The 15,137-nt window shown below is 42.9% G+C and overlaps 2 protein-coding genes across 2 annotated transcripts; one reads left to right on the top strand and one right to left on the bottom strand.

Moving 5' to 3' along the window:
- Positions 1–4,645: 4,645 nt before the first annotated feature.
- Positions 4,646–6,285, bottom strand: LOC121056054 (TPD1 protein homolog 1B-like). Its single transcript, XM_040529854.1, has 2 exons — positions 6,169–6,285; positions 4,646–4,971 (listed from the first exon to the last, which is right to left on the bottom strand). Exons 1-2 carry the CDS (start codon positions 6,242–6,244, stop codon positions 4,646–4,648), a joined length of 402 nt encoding a protein of 133 aa, XP_040385788.1. The 5' UTR covers positions 6,245–6,285.
- Positions 6,286–14,393: 8,108 nt separating this feature from the next.
- LOC102719918 lies at positions 14,394–15,137 on the top strand. The gene is made up of 2 exons (XM_015842806.1): positions 14,394–14,690; positions 14,793–15,137. The coding sequence occupies exons 1-2, from the start codon at positions 14,394–14,396 to the stop codon at positions 15,135–15,137; spliced, it is 642 nt and encodes a 213-aa protein (XP_015698292.1).

The following is a 15,137-nucleotide window of genomic DNA, read 5'->3' as shown; positions in this document are numbered from 1 at the left end:
ACCTACTGCACCAAGGACCTATCTATACCTAGCTAGCCACTGTCCCATCGTTCATCAATATTTCTTTTGGTGAATTTGCTACGTGCACACAACTTTCCTACCAGGGAATTTCTTCTCTCTTCCAGATCTGCAATATATTTTTTGATCTGCTATATTTTTTTCTCTTTAATATGTCGTCCAAATTTGACATCGAGAAATTTGATGGCAAGATCAGTTTCAGCATATGGCAGATTCAGATGAAAGCTATTCTCACCCAAGTTAGTGTTCGGAAGGCATTGGGGGCTAGACCAGATGGTTTGACTGATGACAAGTGCGAGGATTTAGATCAAAAGACGTTGTCTGCCATACAACTCAGTTTGTCTACGGATATTTTGCGTGAAGTTATTAATGAGACTTCTGCGTTCACTTTGTGGAAGAAATTGGAAGCGCTTTATATAAAAAAGAGTCTCGCAAACAAATTACGCTTGAAAAAACGTCTGTACACAATTCGCATGGCAGAAGGTACCTCTATTCGATCTCATCTTAATGAGTTTAATTCTCTCATCATTGATCTTGAGAAATTGGATGTGAAAATTGATGATGAGGATAAGGCTATTTTACTCGATGTCTCGTTACCTGCTACCTTTAAACATTTCAAAGAGATTATGCTTTATGGTAATCATGATACCCTTAGTTTTGAGGATGTTAAGTCAAATTTGTTGTCCAAGGAAAAATTACAGTGATCCTCGTTCTGAAGTTAAAGCTGAGGGGTTAATTGTTAGAGGTAGATCTTTTCAAAAGGGTGATTCTTCTAGATCAAAGTCCAGATCTAAAGCAAGAGATAGTAAGTCTAGATTATTTTGTCGCTATTGCAAGCAAAATAGTCATGATATCTCTGAATGCCCTAAAGTGAAAAGGAAGGAAGAGAAAAAGAGTAAAATTCAGGAGAAACCTGCTCAGGTTAGTTTTGTTACTAGTGATTCTGATGGGGAGGTTCTAATCAGTACTACTAGTATTGAGAATCAAACTGCTTGGATTATTGATTCGGCTTGCACCTTTCATATATGTCAATATAAGGAGTGGTTTTCTACTTATGATTCTATTGATACCGGTGAAGTTGTGATTGGTGATGGTTTTCCTCTTGAAATTGCTAGTATTGGTTCTGTGCAAATTAAAACCCATGATGGCATTGTTAGAACCCTTTCAAATGTTCGCCATGTTCCTCGAATGAAACGGAATCTTATTTCTCTGGGCACTTTGGAGTCGTTGGGATATAAATATGTCGGCGACAATGGTGTTCTTAAGATTTCAGAAGGCAATCTTGTTGTTCTAAAAGGCAACAGAATTGGTAGTCTTTATTTCTTGCAAGGATCTACAGTTACAGGTGTTGCATCTATTTCTATTATTGCATCAGATCCTTACCCCACCAAGCTTTGGCACATGCGCTTGGGTCACATGAGTGAGAAAGATATGTATTTAATTTGCAAGAAAGGTCATTTGAACAACATTGGTAAATATGATTTCTGTGAACATTGTGTCTTTGGCAAACAGAAGAGGGTTAGTTTTAGTACTGCTACTCATCAGACTGAAGGAATTCTTGACTACGTTCATTCTGATCTTTGGGGTAAATCTAAGTTTCGTTCTCTTGGTGGATGTAAGTATTTTATTACATTCACAAATGATTTTTCTCACAAAGTTTGGGTTTACAACTTGAAACATAAAGATGAAGCTCTTTCGGTGTTTCAGAAGTGGAAAGTGTTGGTTGAAAACCAAACTGGCAGGAAAATAAAGAAGCTTAGAACTGATAATGGATTGGAATTTTGTAGTGGTGAGTTTGATACTTTCTGTGCTAATCATGGTATTGCAAGGCACTTGACTGTTCCAGGAAGTCCTCAACAGAACGATGTGGCAGAGCGTATGAATCGCACTGTTTTGGAAAGAGCTCGTTGCATGCTTTCTAATGCAGGCTTGTGGAATAAGCGTGCTTTGTGGGTTGAGACAATTTCTACTGCATCTTATTTGATTAATCGTTCTCCAAATTCTGCCATAAATTTTCAAATTCCTGAAAAGGTTTGGTCAGGTAAACCAGTTGATTACTCTAAATTAAGAATTTTTGGTTGTCCTGCTTATGCTCCTGTTAACACTGGAAAATTGGAGCCTAGAGCAAGAAAGTGCATATTTGTTGGTTATGGTTCTGGTGTCAAAGGATATTGTTTATGGTGCCCTGAAGCTCACAAATTGATCGTTAGTCGTGATGTTACTTTTCATGAAGATCTTTTCCTTTCATCGGGTAGTCATACTCCCCCAGTTGAAACTGAAATTGATGAAGCTGTTGCAAGGAATTCAGAATTTGAGGTAGTTTCACCTACTGTTGATGTTGATTCTGATTCTTCAGTTCCCCCTACTACACAACAAGCTTCTGGTTCTACATCTTCTAGTAACAATGATCATTGTATTGCTCGAGACAGACCTAGAAGGAATGCTTCTATTCCTAATAGATATCGTGACACTGATGGTATGACCTGTTTTGCTCTTCTTGCTGCTCAAGATGTTCATGATACCGTTGAACCTTCTTCTTATTCTGAAGCTATCTCATGTGCAAATTCTTCTAAGTGGTTGACTGCCATGAATGAAGAAATTGAGAGCCTTCATAAAAATCATACATGGGATTTAACAAAGCTTCCATCAGATACAAAGCCATTGAAGTGCAAATGGATTTATAAGAAGAAGGAGGGTATTTCTGGAGTTAGAACCTGCAAGATGGAAAGCCCGTTTAGTGGTAAAAGGTTTCGACCAAAGGGAAGGTATTGACTTTAATGAAGTTTTCTCTCCTGTTGTGCGCCACTCTTCGATTCGGGTTATGGTTGCTTTTGTTGCTTTATTTGACTTAGAGTTAGAGCAACTTGATGTTAAAACTGCTTTCTTACGTGGAGATTTAGATGAGGAGATTTATATGACACAACCTGAGGGTTTTGGTGTTCCTGGTGAAGAGAATTTAGTTTGTCATTTGAAGAAGTCTCTTTATGCTCTTAAACAAGCTCCTAGGCAGTGGTATAAAAGGTTTGATTCTTTTATGATTGCACAACAATATTCACGCAACAAGTATGACAGTTGTGTCTACTTTAAACAATTTTCTAATGGCTCTTTTGTTTATTTGCTGCTTTATGTGGATGATATGCTCATTGTTTCTCATGACAAGTCATTGATTGATCAGTTGAAGGCTCAACTTAATCATGAATTTGAGATGAAGGATCTTGGTCCTGCGAAGAAAATCCTTGGCATGGAAATTCAGCGTAACCATAAGGCTGGTACACTGTTTCTTTTCTTTCTCACAAAAGTTACATTGAAAAAATACTTGAGAAATTTAATCTTGTTAATTGCAAACCTGTTGCAACACCGTTTGCTTCACACTTTAAATTATCTTCAAGTTAGTGTCGTACTAATAAAGATGATAAAGATTACATGTCCCGTGTTCCTTATGCCAGTGCCGTTGGCAATCTTATGTATGCTATGATTTGCACTCGACCCGATTTGGCTCATACTGTTAGTGTGGTTAGCAGATTCATGCATAATCCTGGCAAAGAACATTGGAATTCTGTAAAGTGGATTCTTCGTTATTTTAAAGGTACTTCTCATTTTGGCTTGATGTTTGATAAGAGCAGAGTAAAGACAAATAATGTTATTGGGTTTGTTGATTCTGATTATGCTAGAGATCTTGATAAACGGAGGTCTATTTCTAGATATATCTTTTCTTTGTGTGGTTCAGCTATCAGTTGGAAAGCTTCACTTCAGTCTGTTACTACTCTTTCTACTATTGAAGCAGAATATATTTCAGCTACAGAAGGTGTCAAGGAGGCTATTTGGTTGCGAGGTCTGGTTTTTGAACTTGGTATTCGACAGGGTACTAATGTCGTTTATTGTGATAGCCAAAGTGCTATTTGTTTGACCAAGAACGACATGTTTCATGCCAAGACCAAGCACATTGATATTAAGCACCACTTTATTCGTGATATTGTTGCTCAAGGGCAAGTTACTGTGGGAAAGATACAAACTGAAGACAATCCTGCAGATATGCTCACGAAGTCACTTTTCAATACTAAGTTCAAGCATTGCCTGGACTTAGTAGGTGTTCATGGTGCTTAGCTACCCTTCGGGGTTTTAGAGACATTTTCTTCTAGTTCATATTTATAGGGATTTTGATTTAAGGGGGAGGTTTGTTGGGTTATGACTCAAATAACCTAATCCTAATTCTAGTACTAGTCCTAATCCTAGTCGTAGTAATAGTCCTAGTCCTAATGCTAGTCTTATTCAATGTCTATAAATATAGGCCGCCCTTGTATATGTAATCCCGTACCGTTATTAGTGGATTTGTCTCCCGTGGTTTTTTCCTCTCTATCTTAGAGGGGGTTTTCCATGTTAAATTCTGTGCCTTGATCTATTATTCGTAACATTATATCATATTACTTCTTCCGTCGAAGACACATACATAGAAACAAACACAACTACAAGGGCATACCAGTTTTAGTACATAACAAAATCAAAGCCTAATATGTTCATCAAACCACAACGCTAACAAGAACAACAATCCTAGTGCGTATTAGTTTCTGTTTCCCCAGTTTACCTGCCGCCTCTAGATTTCGTATCCATTCCGTGATCTGGCTCTAAGCTAGCATTCAGCTTGCATGCTAGCCGGAGCCATGTTGATGTAGTGGTCCCAGGTGTACTGAAAAGTGACCGACTCGGCACTCCGGATGCGGCGGCCGTCGCCGACGAGGTAGCCGGCGGCCCCAGCCCGGCGGAACAGCTTCGGGTCGACGGCCACCGCGTTGGCGAAGCCGTCGGCACGGAGGACGACGGCCTTCACTGCGCACCTGCACCGGTTCGTCACCGTCACCTCGAACATCGTGTCGAACGTGCCGACCTTCTTGCCGGTGTTGCTCTGCCGGATGTCGATGCTCGATGGTGCAGTACACCTCCCCTGGGACATGGCCCCTGAATAACAATGGTGATGCTTTGATCAGGCAAACAACGTGGGCTCATCTTTTCAGCTCCTTTAGGTGAAATGGTCAAACGATGTATATACAAATGAAAAATAATTTATAAATAAAACAATATTTTATGTATATGTTTATATCGACCTCAAAACAAGAATAAAAATAAACTATGATAAAAAATCCTTAAAATTAACTCTAAATTTAAGATTAAAAATTCAAATTTTGACCTATAAGCATAAATAAATTAATAGAAAATTCCCTACGTACACCTGAAAATTTACTTAAATCCTTCAATATCCCTGAATTTTACCTGATCCCTTATATACCCCTGAGTTTTCATTTTGGTCCCCTCTATACCCATCTCCATTAGTTGACTGTTAAATATTTTAAAATGACTATATTATCCCTCCTATACATATGCGCTACCTACCCACTAAATTTTTATATGAAAAAAGTTAACTTATACTAACTTACAAGCCATATAATCATTTAATGACCCACTTAAAAATAAAACTTATTATTAATTTTTATTTTTTATTTTCTTTAAAATTATGATTAAATCCATACATTAGTTTCACTAGAAAATTTAGAAGTAAAACTAAATGTTATTTAGGTTTAAATTTTTAGGATATATATGAAATTCATCAAATTTGATCTAAAATTTATTAGAAAATTATAAATATGTTTTCTAGTTTTTGATAAACTAACTACATCCCTTTGTTTTTTCAAAACGAATATTTTTTCAATACATATTTGTTGAAAAGTAATTTTCAAATTTGATGTAGAAATTTTTTACAATAATATTTTTATTTTAATAAAATAATGTTTCATTTTTAAAAATTAATAACAAATATTTAGTAATTTATTTCTTATTGGTTTTCACAACTCAGATAATTTACACAAAACATTTCTAGCTTTTAGCAATATACCATTGACAATAAAGTAATTTTTATAATAACTAACGGTCAAACTAATGGTTAATTAACGAAATGAGTATTCAAGAGATTCAAATAAAAACTCAGAGATAGATATATAAGAGATCAAACAAAATTCAGGGACATAGAAGGGATTAGGTGAAATTACAGGGACATGTAGGAAATTGGCCTTTATTTAAAGCCAAAAGATGGGGATCACAATAATAATGAAATTCTTAAACGGCAAGTATAGATGAGATTTGGTTGAACTGTTTCATTACCTGGTGCAGCCACGAGGAGGACGACAGGGATTGCAATGGTAAACACCAAAAGCGGCTTGGTAATCACCATCGCCATTGCTGATCGAGATTGTGTGTCACGGTATACTGTTTAGTTAATCAGCCTGTTCAACTTGAACTCGAATTGTTGCATGCAATCGATGGCCGAGAGGGGTATTTATAGATAGCACCACACATTTGATGCGTGAGAACGACGCGTGCTTCCGTGCTGCGAAATGGCGCAGAAATTATACGAGGCCTGGACGACTTAACAAATGCTACTACTTCGTCGAGACGGCCGACTTGAATGTTACTGGTCCAACCTGCGACGACTCGCATAAAAAAGTAACGAGCCAGTGCAACTTTTATGCCCCTTTTACTTTCACTAATTTTACCATCATTAAGAAAAACTAATTTTATCATTATTAAGAAAGTAATAGAAAATATATACCAGTGTAAAATTTTGTATCTCAAGTAATTTTGTACCATGAAAATTCCAGTGCAAATTTCTGTATCTCAAGTAATTTTGTACCATTAGGTACTAATATTTTTAAGTCTAAAATTTCATAATTACGTAAGTAAAGATACTTTCCAATTATGATAAATAGTTCGATAAACTAATTATGTAGATTCTCCTATTGAATATTTTTAAGGTGCACCGTCTTTCTTTCCAATAGTCCGTTGCGTCAAGATCTAATATATGGATCATATTAGTCTTTTATGTGTAAGAGCCATTTATCATTTGAAATCTATAAGTATCATTTAGTGTACTAGTAAGGACTTAATATCTTTCCGTCCCTAAATATTTGATGTTATTGACTTACATATGTTTTACTATTCGTCTTATTCAAAAAATTTACGTCATTGTTAATTATTTTAATATCATTTATTGTTAAATATATGTTTATGCATATACATAGATTTACATATTTTAAAAAAAATTAATAAAACGAACGGTCTAGCATATGTCAAAAATTCGACGATGCCAAATATTTAGGGACAGGGGAAGTATTTATAGACTGTAGATTTGGTATTGTTAAAATATATACTAGTAATATTCAAACTTGCAATTTCAAACTTCGACTACCATGACATATCTTTTTCATTTTGTTTATATATTCTTTTTAAAAAATTGAAAAATTAAGACACTATATCTGAAAAGGCCAAACATTTCTATTTTTGTTAACACAATAAAAAAAAACAGAGGCTTCAAATAGAATCATGTTTTTCTCTTTTTTTAAAATATTCCGTATACTTCATGTCAGATTGAATATTTAGGAAAGTTCCAGCATTTATTTACTGAAAAAAAAATCAAATCGCATGAATGCATATGCTTGACATGCTTTGGTAAATGGCATGATCGAATTGATGATTAATGCAAATTAATTACGTGCTTTAGTACTTTTCTTATTTATTAATTAACCAACCGATGTGCTGAGGAAGAGATAAATCATTTGGATTGAACAGAAATAACAAACCCCAAAATAACAACCAAGCTAGTACCTAAAAAACCTCCAATTAATTAGTGCGGCCAAAGACGTACGCATCGCAACGACCTCGCTAGCTCGTCTCTTTGGGAGACTGTGGAGTAAGGCCGCTTTCGTTGCAACCATGCTTAACTTCTTCCGACGTAAAAAACTTAGTAATAGATTAGTACATGATTAATTAATTATTAAAAAATATAATAAATTAATATGATTTTTTAAAACAATCTTTCTATAGAATTTTTTTAAAAATGTACGCTATTTAATAGTTCGGAAAATATACGTATGAAAAACGAGGGAACTAAGTTAACTTATAGGTGGCCGAACGGGGCCTAGTTAAGTTGCGTACGCTGGATGCTCCGGCCGGCCAATCGGGTTGTACCGATATGAATGCGTATATATGCAAGTCGGCCAGTAGCTACGTACGTCGTCGATCGCCGGATCGATGGTTGGTGGACGACGACGACGCATGGTCACCGGTGCGCGCCACGGCAGACGATCGACTGAGTCGGAGTCACCAGCAAGACACTACGTACAGCATGCCGCAGCGTTGACCGGCCGGTTAATGTTAGGCGGTTAGGCCCGGGTTTAATTAGTTCCTAAAATTTTTCTCAAAAACATCTCACCAAATCTTTTGACACTTAAATAGAACATATAACGTACAGAAAATAAAAAATAATTTTAATTGCACAGCTACGTGAGAAATCGTGAAACGAATCTTTTGAGCCTAATTAATCTGTCATTAACATATATGGTTACCTCGCAGTTTCTAGGTGAGTTGTGAAATTCGTTTTTTCATTCATATCCGAAAACCCCTTTTCGATATCCGTTTGATGTGACACCTAAAAATTTACATCTGTCCCATTAAACACCCCGTAATGTTTACGCAGAAATTACACCCAGTGGGCTTCACCGCCGAGTGTATCATCGTCGAGTCGCTGGTGCAAAAGAAAAAGGAAGCAGAGGCCGGTTAGTTAGGCGGTGAAGTGGGAAATAAATACGTACCAGCACGTACGTCCTTCCCGTACGTCACAAGCAGGATTCGCTTCGATAAACTAGGATTTATGGATAGCCTAATATAAGTAAGCTACCTAATAAATACAGTAGGAGGAAGTTTTAATAAAATATATTGTATAATTTTTCGTTAGAGTGGAGCAGCGAATAATTCGGAGAATAATTAAGCTGCAAAGATTCGGGTCTAGGTTGTTTTTTTAATGAGTACATGGAAAGTTTTCCTACAAATGCAACATGTCTTATAAAATACAGTAACAACGTTAGAATATAGTCATGACGGATTTTGGGGGATACCTATGCCGGGGGTATCCAAAGACTATACAAATACGTACGGTTAATGGGGTACCGAATAGGAAGGAGAATATATCTGTACGGTGTAGGTTAGGAGCCCGGTACGTACCGGATTGCATGCCACGTAATTCGGACCCTAGCCATAACTAAATTAAGATAGATCTTAGTCTTGCTAGATTAGGATTCTATCATATCTATAACCCTTTCCCCACTATATAAGAGGTACGGGGTGCCCCCTTGAGGGCAAGAGAGATTTATGTGCGCAATATAATCGCCAAGCAGCAGTAAGGTATTATCTCGCCACGTCGAGAGTCTGAACCTGGGTAAGCAATCTCCCTGTTCATCATTAACCATCGAATTCCGAGCTTGGTAGCCACCCTATAAGTTTATTGCCGATCCCGATCGTCGACAGTTGGCGCACCAAGTAAGGGGAGACTATCTTTCTTTTTTTGATCTAAAGCTCTTTTCAGCGAAGTTCAATGGACTTCAACTCGAACATCATGAAGAGAAAGTTCCCGTCAGGCTCGACCTTCAAGTTTGGCAGCATCAGACTTCAGACCGACCAGTTCGGTGCTTTGTCGTACACCGACTTAATCTCCTCTGACTCGGACGAAGAAGTTTGCCGGTTCGAGCCGAACAAAGAGGCATCGGGTCAAACTCAGAGCCAATCTGGGTCGCATGACACCGAGATGCTTTCTCTCAGCCCGGACCGGCAGGCAAGTCAGGGCGCAACTCCGATGGAGGTGGAAACCAATCCAAAGGTGGCGCCGACTCCTTCGGTCAACACTTCCGATACTCGGAGCAACACTGGAAGCTTCATGCCACCCCGAGAGGTCTTCGCCGCCAGCAAGCCGGCGTCGCCATCTTCTACAGCCGGACGGCAAGAGGAGGAGGTGGCCCACCTGGCAGAAGAGCGCCGACTTGAGGAAGAAAAGAAACACCAGCAGCGGGAGGAAAATAACGACAAGCAACGCAGTCTCACGCTGCGATGCGAATCCAATCTCGCAAGATGCAGCGATCTGCTCCAGACCCAAGTCGACGGACATGACGTCTTTAAGACGCCCCAACAGAATGTCCGTGCGGCCGCCGATCTACTCGGCGACATCATCCAGTAACTCCCACAGCTAGATCTACCTATGGTAGAAACCATAAACAAGGTCAAGGCCATGGTGACTACTGCTGCGATCTAGCTCTCTCTCCAACGCACGAGCGCACGACAGGTAGCCCAGCCGCTTGTTCAGAGGCTTAGTCGTCCAAATCTCCTAGGTCTCGGGCGAACGTCTCCCGGCAGCCGACTGGTTCCCGGCCGCATAACGAAAGCAGAGCGCGTCGGCACTCCCCTGACTCGGCGCAGAGGAGAGACTCAGTCGAGAGACAACGCCGCATCGACGATGAGATTCACCGACTGGATCGGCAACAACGCCAGGAGCTCAGGGCGGATAAGCGACGTCTCAATCAGGAAAACTCTGCTGACCTCGGCCACAAGCTCGAACAACGACGCTAGGAGGACCGTCGCCACGGACGAGACCACCGAAGTCATAGCCAGGCGTCTAAGCATCGGTCAACCGAGAGCTCTGACACTGACATGACAGATGGAGTCCCAGCCTTCACCAAGAACTTAAGTCAGTTGACTTGGCCGACTGGTTTCAAGCCCACTGGCATTAAGAAATACGACGGGTCCACCGACCCGAAAGCGTGGCTTATGGCATACTCCATGGCCATCCGGGCGGCAGGAGGCGATACCAAAGCCATGGCCAATTACTTACCGGTTGCCTTGGATGATTCAGCCAGACATTGGTTGTCAGGGCTCCCCAAACGGTCCATTGACTCATGGGCAGAGCTCCGCGAACGATTCATCGCCAATTTTCAGGGCACATATGAAAGGCCAAGGACAAAGTACGATCTGTACCAAGTCCAGCAAAAAAAAGGGGAATCTCTACGGGCCTATATCGAAAGGTTCTCAGAGGTCCGCAACTCCATCCTCGACATAAAGGATGACGTGGTCATCGTCGCATTCTGAAAAGGAGTACGCGATGAGCCATTCATCGCTAAATTCACCAGGAAAGAGCCGACCACTATCAAGGACCTTTTCGACATGGCTATCTCCTACGCAGCGGCCGCCGATGCGGTGTCCGCCTCACGGGGAGACAAACACGAGGAGAAAGGACAACCGTCAGGCAAAGGAAAGGAGAAGGAGCACAAGAAGGACTCAGACTCATGGAAACGCAAGCCTGAGGAGCTAGTGGCCGTCGCAGAACGACAACCGATCCAGCGCCCCAAGATGTCTGATTATGACAATGTCATGAACAGCACGTGTCCCTACCATCTTAAGTCCTCCCACCTAGCCAAAGATTGCTTTGTTATGCGTCACGACGTAGAGTAGTTAGCCAAAGACCAGTCGGAGGCCATCGGGCCAAGCAAGACGAAACCCGCCGAAAAGAGAGACGACGACTTCCAGGATCCGCAAGCCGAGCTAAACCATATCTTTGGTGGCTCGCTCGCATACGAGTCCAAGGGGAAGCACAAGCTCGCATCAAGGGAGATAAACACCACAACGGTGGATGTCCTCCAGTACCCACGATGGTCGGAAGTTCCGATCACGTTCGACCGCTCAGATCATCCTGACCGAGTGGCTTACCCGGGGCGGTACCCACTGGTGCTAGCCCCAGTCGTCAAGAACGTCGAGTTGAAACGCGTGCTCACCGATGGAGGAAGCGCCCTCAATATCCTCTTCGCCAAGACGCTCGACGACATGAAAATCCCGAGCTCAGAGCTACGCCCAAGCAATGCGCCCTTCCACGGGGTCATTCCCGGTTACCTTTGGAACAACACCACTCGATGGGGTCATTCCCGGTTCCATGAGGTCATTCCCGAGGACAACTACTGGACTGAGAACATCTGCTTTGAAGTCCCTGACTTCGAGACGGCGTACCATGCCATCATTGGCAGGCCCGCGCCGGTCTCGAACTACACCTACCTCATGGTCAAGATGCCCAGACCACATGGCGTAATCACCCTGCGCAGCGACATCAAGCAGGCCTTCAGCTGCGAGGCGGCAAGCTACGAAATTGCTCAAATAGGCTAAAGAGCAGGCTGGCCGGGAGCAGATACGCGAAGCCTTGACTCGCAAGATGGAGGAAGACGATCTAACATCTAAAAAGGCAGCAAAGATCACCTCCAACGAGAAGAAGAAGATTGCCCTCGACCCCGCCGACTCGTCTAAATTTACATTCATAGGAACTCAATTAGATTCTAAATAGGAACTCACACTCATCACTTTCCTCCGAAATAATAAAGATATTTTTGCTTGGAAACTGTCTGATATGCCGGGAGTCCCTAGGGAAGTGATTGAGCACTCCTTGAATGTAAAAGATGACGCTAGGCTAGTTAAGCAGCGCCTTCGTCGCTTCGCACAAGATAGAAAAGACGCGATTAAGGAGGAGTTGACCAAACTGCTCGCGGCCGGCTTCATTAAAGAAGTCAAATACCCCTACTGGTTGGCGAACCCCGTCTTGGTCAAAAAGAAGAACAACAAAATGGCGAGTGTGTGTGGATTACACGGACCTTAACAAGGCATGTCGTAAGGATTAGTTTGGTCTACCGCGCATCGACCAAGTTTTAGGCTCGATGGCTGGCTGTGCATTACTCGGTTTCCTCGATTGCTACTCGGGCTACCATCAGATCAGCCTAAGACAGGCCGATCAGATGAAGACCTCCTTCATTACACCATTCGGCATGTACTGCTACATCACGATGCCGTTCAATCTAAAAAACACGGGGCAACCTATCAACGGACTATCCGGGGTTGCCTTCACGACCAGATTGGGCGAAACGTGGAAGCATACGTCGACGACGTGGTCGTAAAGTCGAGGAAAAAGGATGACCTACTAGATGACCTAGAGGAAACCTTCAACAACCTCCGACGTTACAGGATGAAATTAAATCCTGAGAAGTGTGTGTTTGGCGTCTCCTCCGGCATGCTCCTTGGTTTCGTCGTATCCCAACGAGGCATTGAGCCAAACCCGGAGAAAGTCCAGTCCATACTCAACATGAAGCCTCCTAGCGAGCTCCAACACGTCCAGAGTTGGCCGGATGCATGGCTGCCCTTAGCCGATTCGTTTCATGACTCGGCCTCCGAGGAATGCCCTTCTTCAAGCTACTGAAGAAGACCGACCACTTCACATGGATCCCGGAAGCACAAGAAGCCTTCGAGGACTTCACGAAATACTTCACCTCTCCCCCCATGCTGGCTTCGCCCAGCCCGAACGAGCCGCTCCTACTCTACGTCTCGGTCACAGAACAAGTCGTCAGCACAGTCCTCGTGGTCGAGCGGGAAGAAGACGGACACACGCAATTGGTCCAGTGACCGGTCTACTTCGTCAGCGAGGTTCTCGGAGAGTCCAAGCTAAAATACCCCTAGGTCCAGAAACTCCTCTATGGCATCCTGATTATGGTAAGGAAGCTCGTTCATTTACTTCCAAGCCCACCAGGTTTCAGTCGTGACATCCTATCCACTCGACGATATCATACACAACAAGGAAGTGCAAGGCCGCAACGCAAAGTGGGCACTGGATATGATGCCATACGATATCACCTTCAAACCCTGCACCGCGATAAAGTCACAAGCGCTCGCCGACTTCATGGCTGAGTGGACCGATGTACAACTGGAAACCGCGCCAGAAGAGCTGCCTCACTGGACAATGTACTTTGACGGTTCCTTATGGATGTCGGGGGCTGGGGCTGGAGTGGTGCTTATATCGCCCAACGACGAAAAGTTCAAATACGTGCCCAGATCCACTTCTCGGCCTCGCATAACGTAGCCGAGTACGAAGCACTCCTTCAAGGGCTACGGTTGGCTATATCCATCGGGATTAGGTGGCTGCTTGTTCATGGAGAATCCTAGCTAGTCATCAACCAGGTCATGAACGTGTGGACTTTCACCGACGAAAACATGCAAGCCTACCGACAGGAGGTGCGCAAACTTGAAAATAAGTTCGAAGGACTCGAGCTAGTCCACGTCCTGTGGCACAACAACGAAGCCACCGACGAACAAGCCAATCTTGGCTGAAAGCGGCTACAGGTGCCAACCGACATATTCATCGAACACCCAAAGCCTACAGTTGAGAAGAAGGGCGAACCTGAGCCAACCCCGGGTGAAGAAGAAGATGCAGGAGATAACGACCAACCGCCGAACTCCAATGATCGCACGGTCACAGTCCTCACTGATGACTGGAGAACCCCGTTCATCAAGTTCCTCACAGAGGAAGTTCTCCCGACTGATAAAGCCGAAGCCGAACGCGTCAGCTGACGAAGCTACTACTATATCATGTCAGACGAAGAGCTCCTCCGGGAAGCGTGTCGGGCATTCTTATGGCTGCGTGCTCCCTAACGAGGACAAACAAATACTCCAGTCGATCCACTCGGGCCTCTGTGGCAAGCATGCCTCGGCCAAGACGCGAATTAGAAAGGCTTATAGGCAAGGGTTCTTCTAGCCAACCGTCGTCACAGACGCACAAGAGTTGGTTAGAAAGTGCAAAGGGTGTCAATTCTTTGCAAGACACACACGTGCCAGCACAGGAACTGCAAACTATCCCGATCTCCTGGTCGTTCGCCGTCTGGGGACTCGACATTGTCGGGCCCTTCAAGCAGGCACCAGGAGGGTTCACCCACCTCTTCGTCGCAATCGATAAATTCACCAAGTGGATAGAAGCAAAACTGGTCGCCACGATCGACTCGGCACATGCGAGGGACTTCATACAAAACATTATCTACCACTTCGTTATTCTGAACCATATCATTACAGACAACGGTAGGTAATTCATCCTTGGAGTCTTTCAGGATTTTTGCGAGAAGCGTGGGATCAAGATTTGCTACGCCTACGTAGCACACCCGAAGAGCAATGGGCAGGTCAAGAGAGCTAACGGCATGATCCTTCAAGGAATCAAAACCAGAGTCTTCAACCGACTACATCCCTACGCCGGACGATGGCTGCAAGAGCTACCACTAGTGCTCTGGGCACTCCGCACATCCGTTAGCCGCGCCACGGGACAGTCGCCTTTCTTCCTTGTGTACGAGGTAGAAGCTGTTCTACCCACCAAAATCGACCACGAATCCTTCCGCATATGCAACTACAATGAATCCACGGCAGACATGGCCAGGGGTGACGACCTCAACAGGCTGTAA

Source organism: Oryza brachyantha, chromosome 12, assembly GCF_000231095.2.
Source record: "Oryza brachyantha chromosome 12, ObraRS2, whole genome shotgun sequence".
Lineage (NCBI taxonomy): Eukaryota > Viridiplantae > Streptophyta > Magnoliopsida > Poales > Poaceae > Oryza > Oryza brachyantha.
This window is presented reverse-complemented; position numbering and strand designations above follow the sequence as displayed.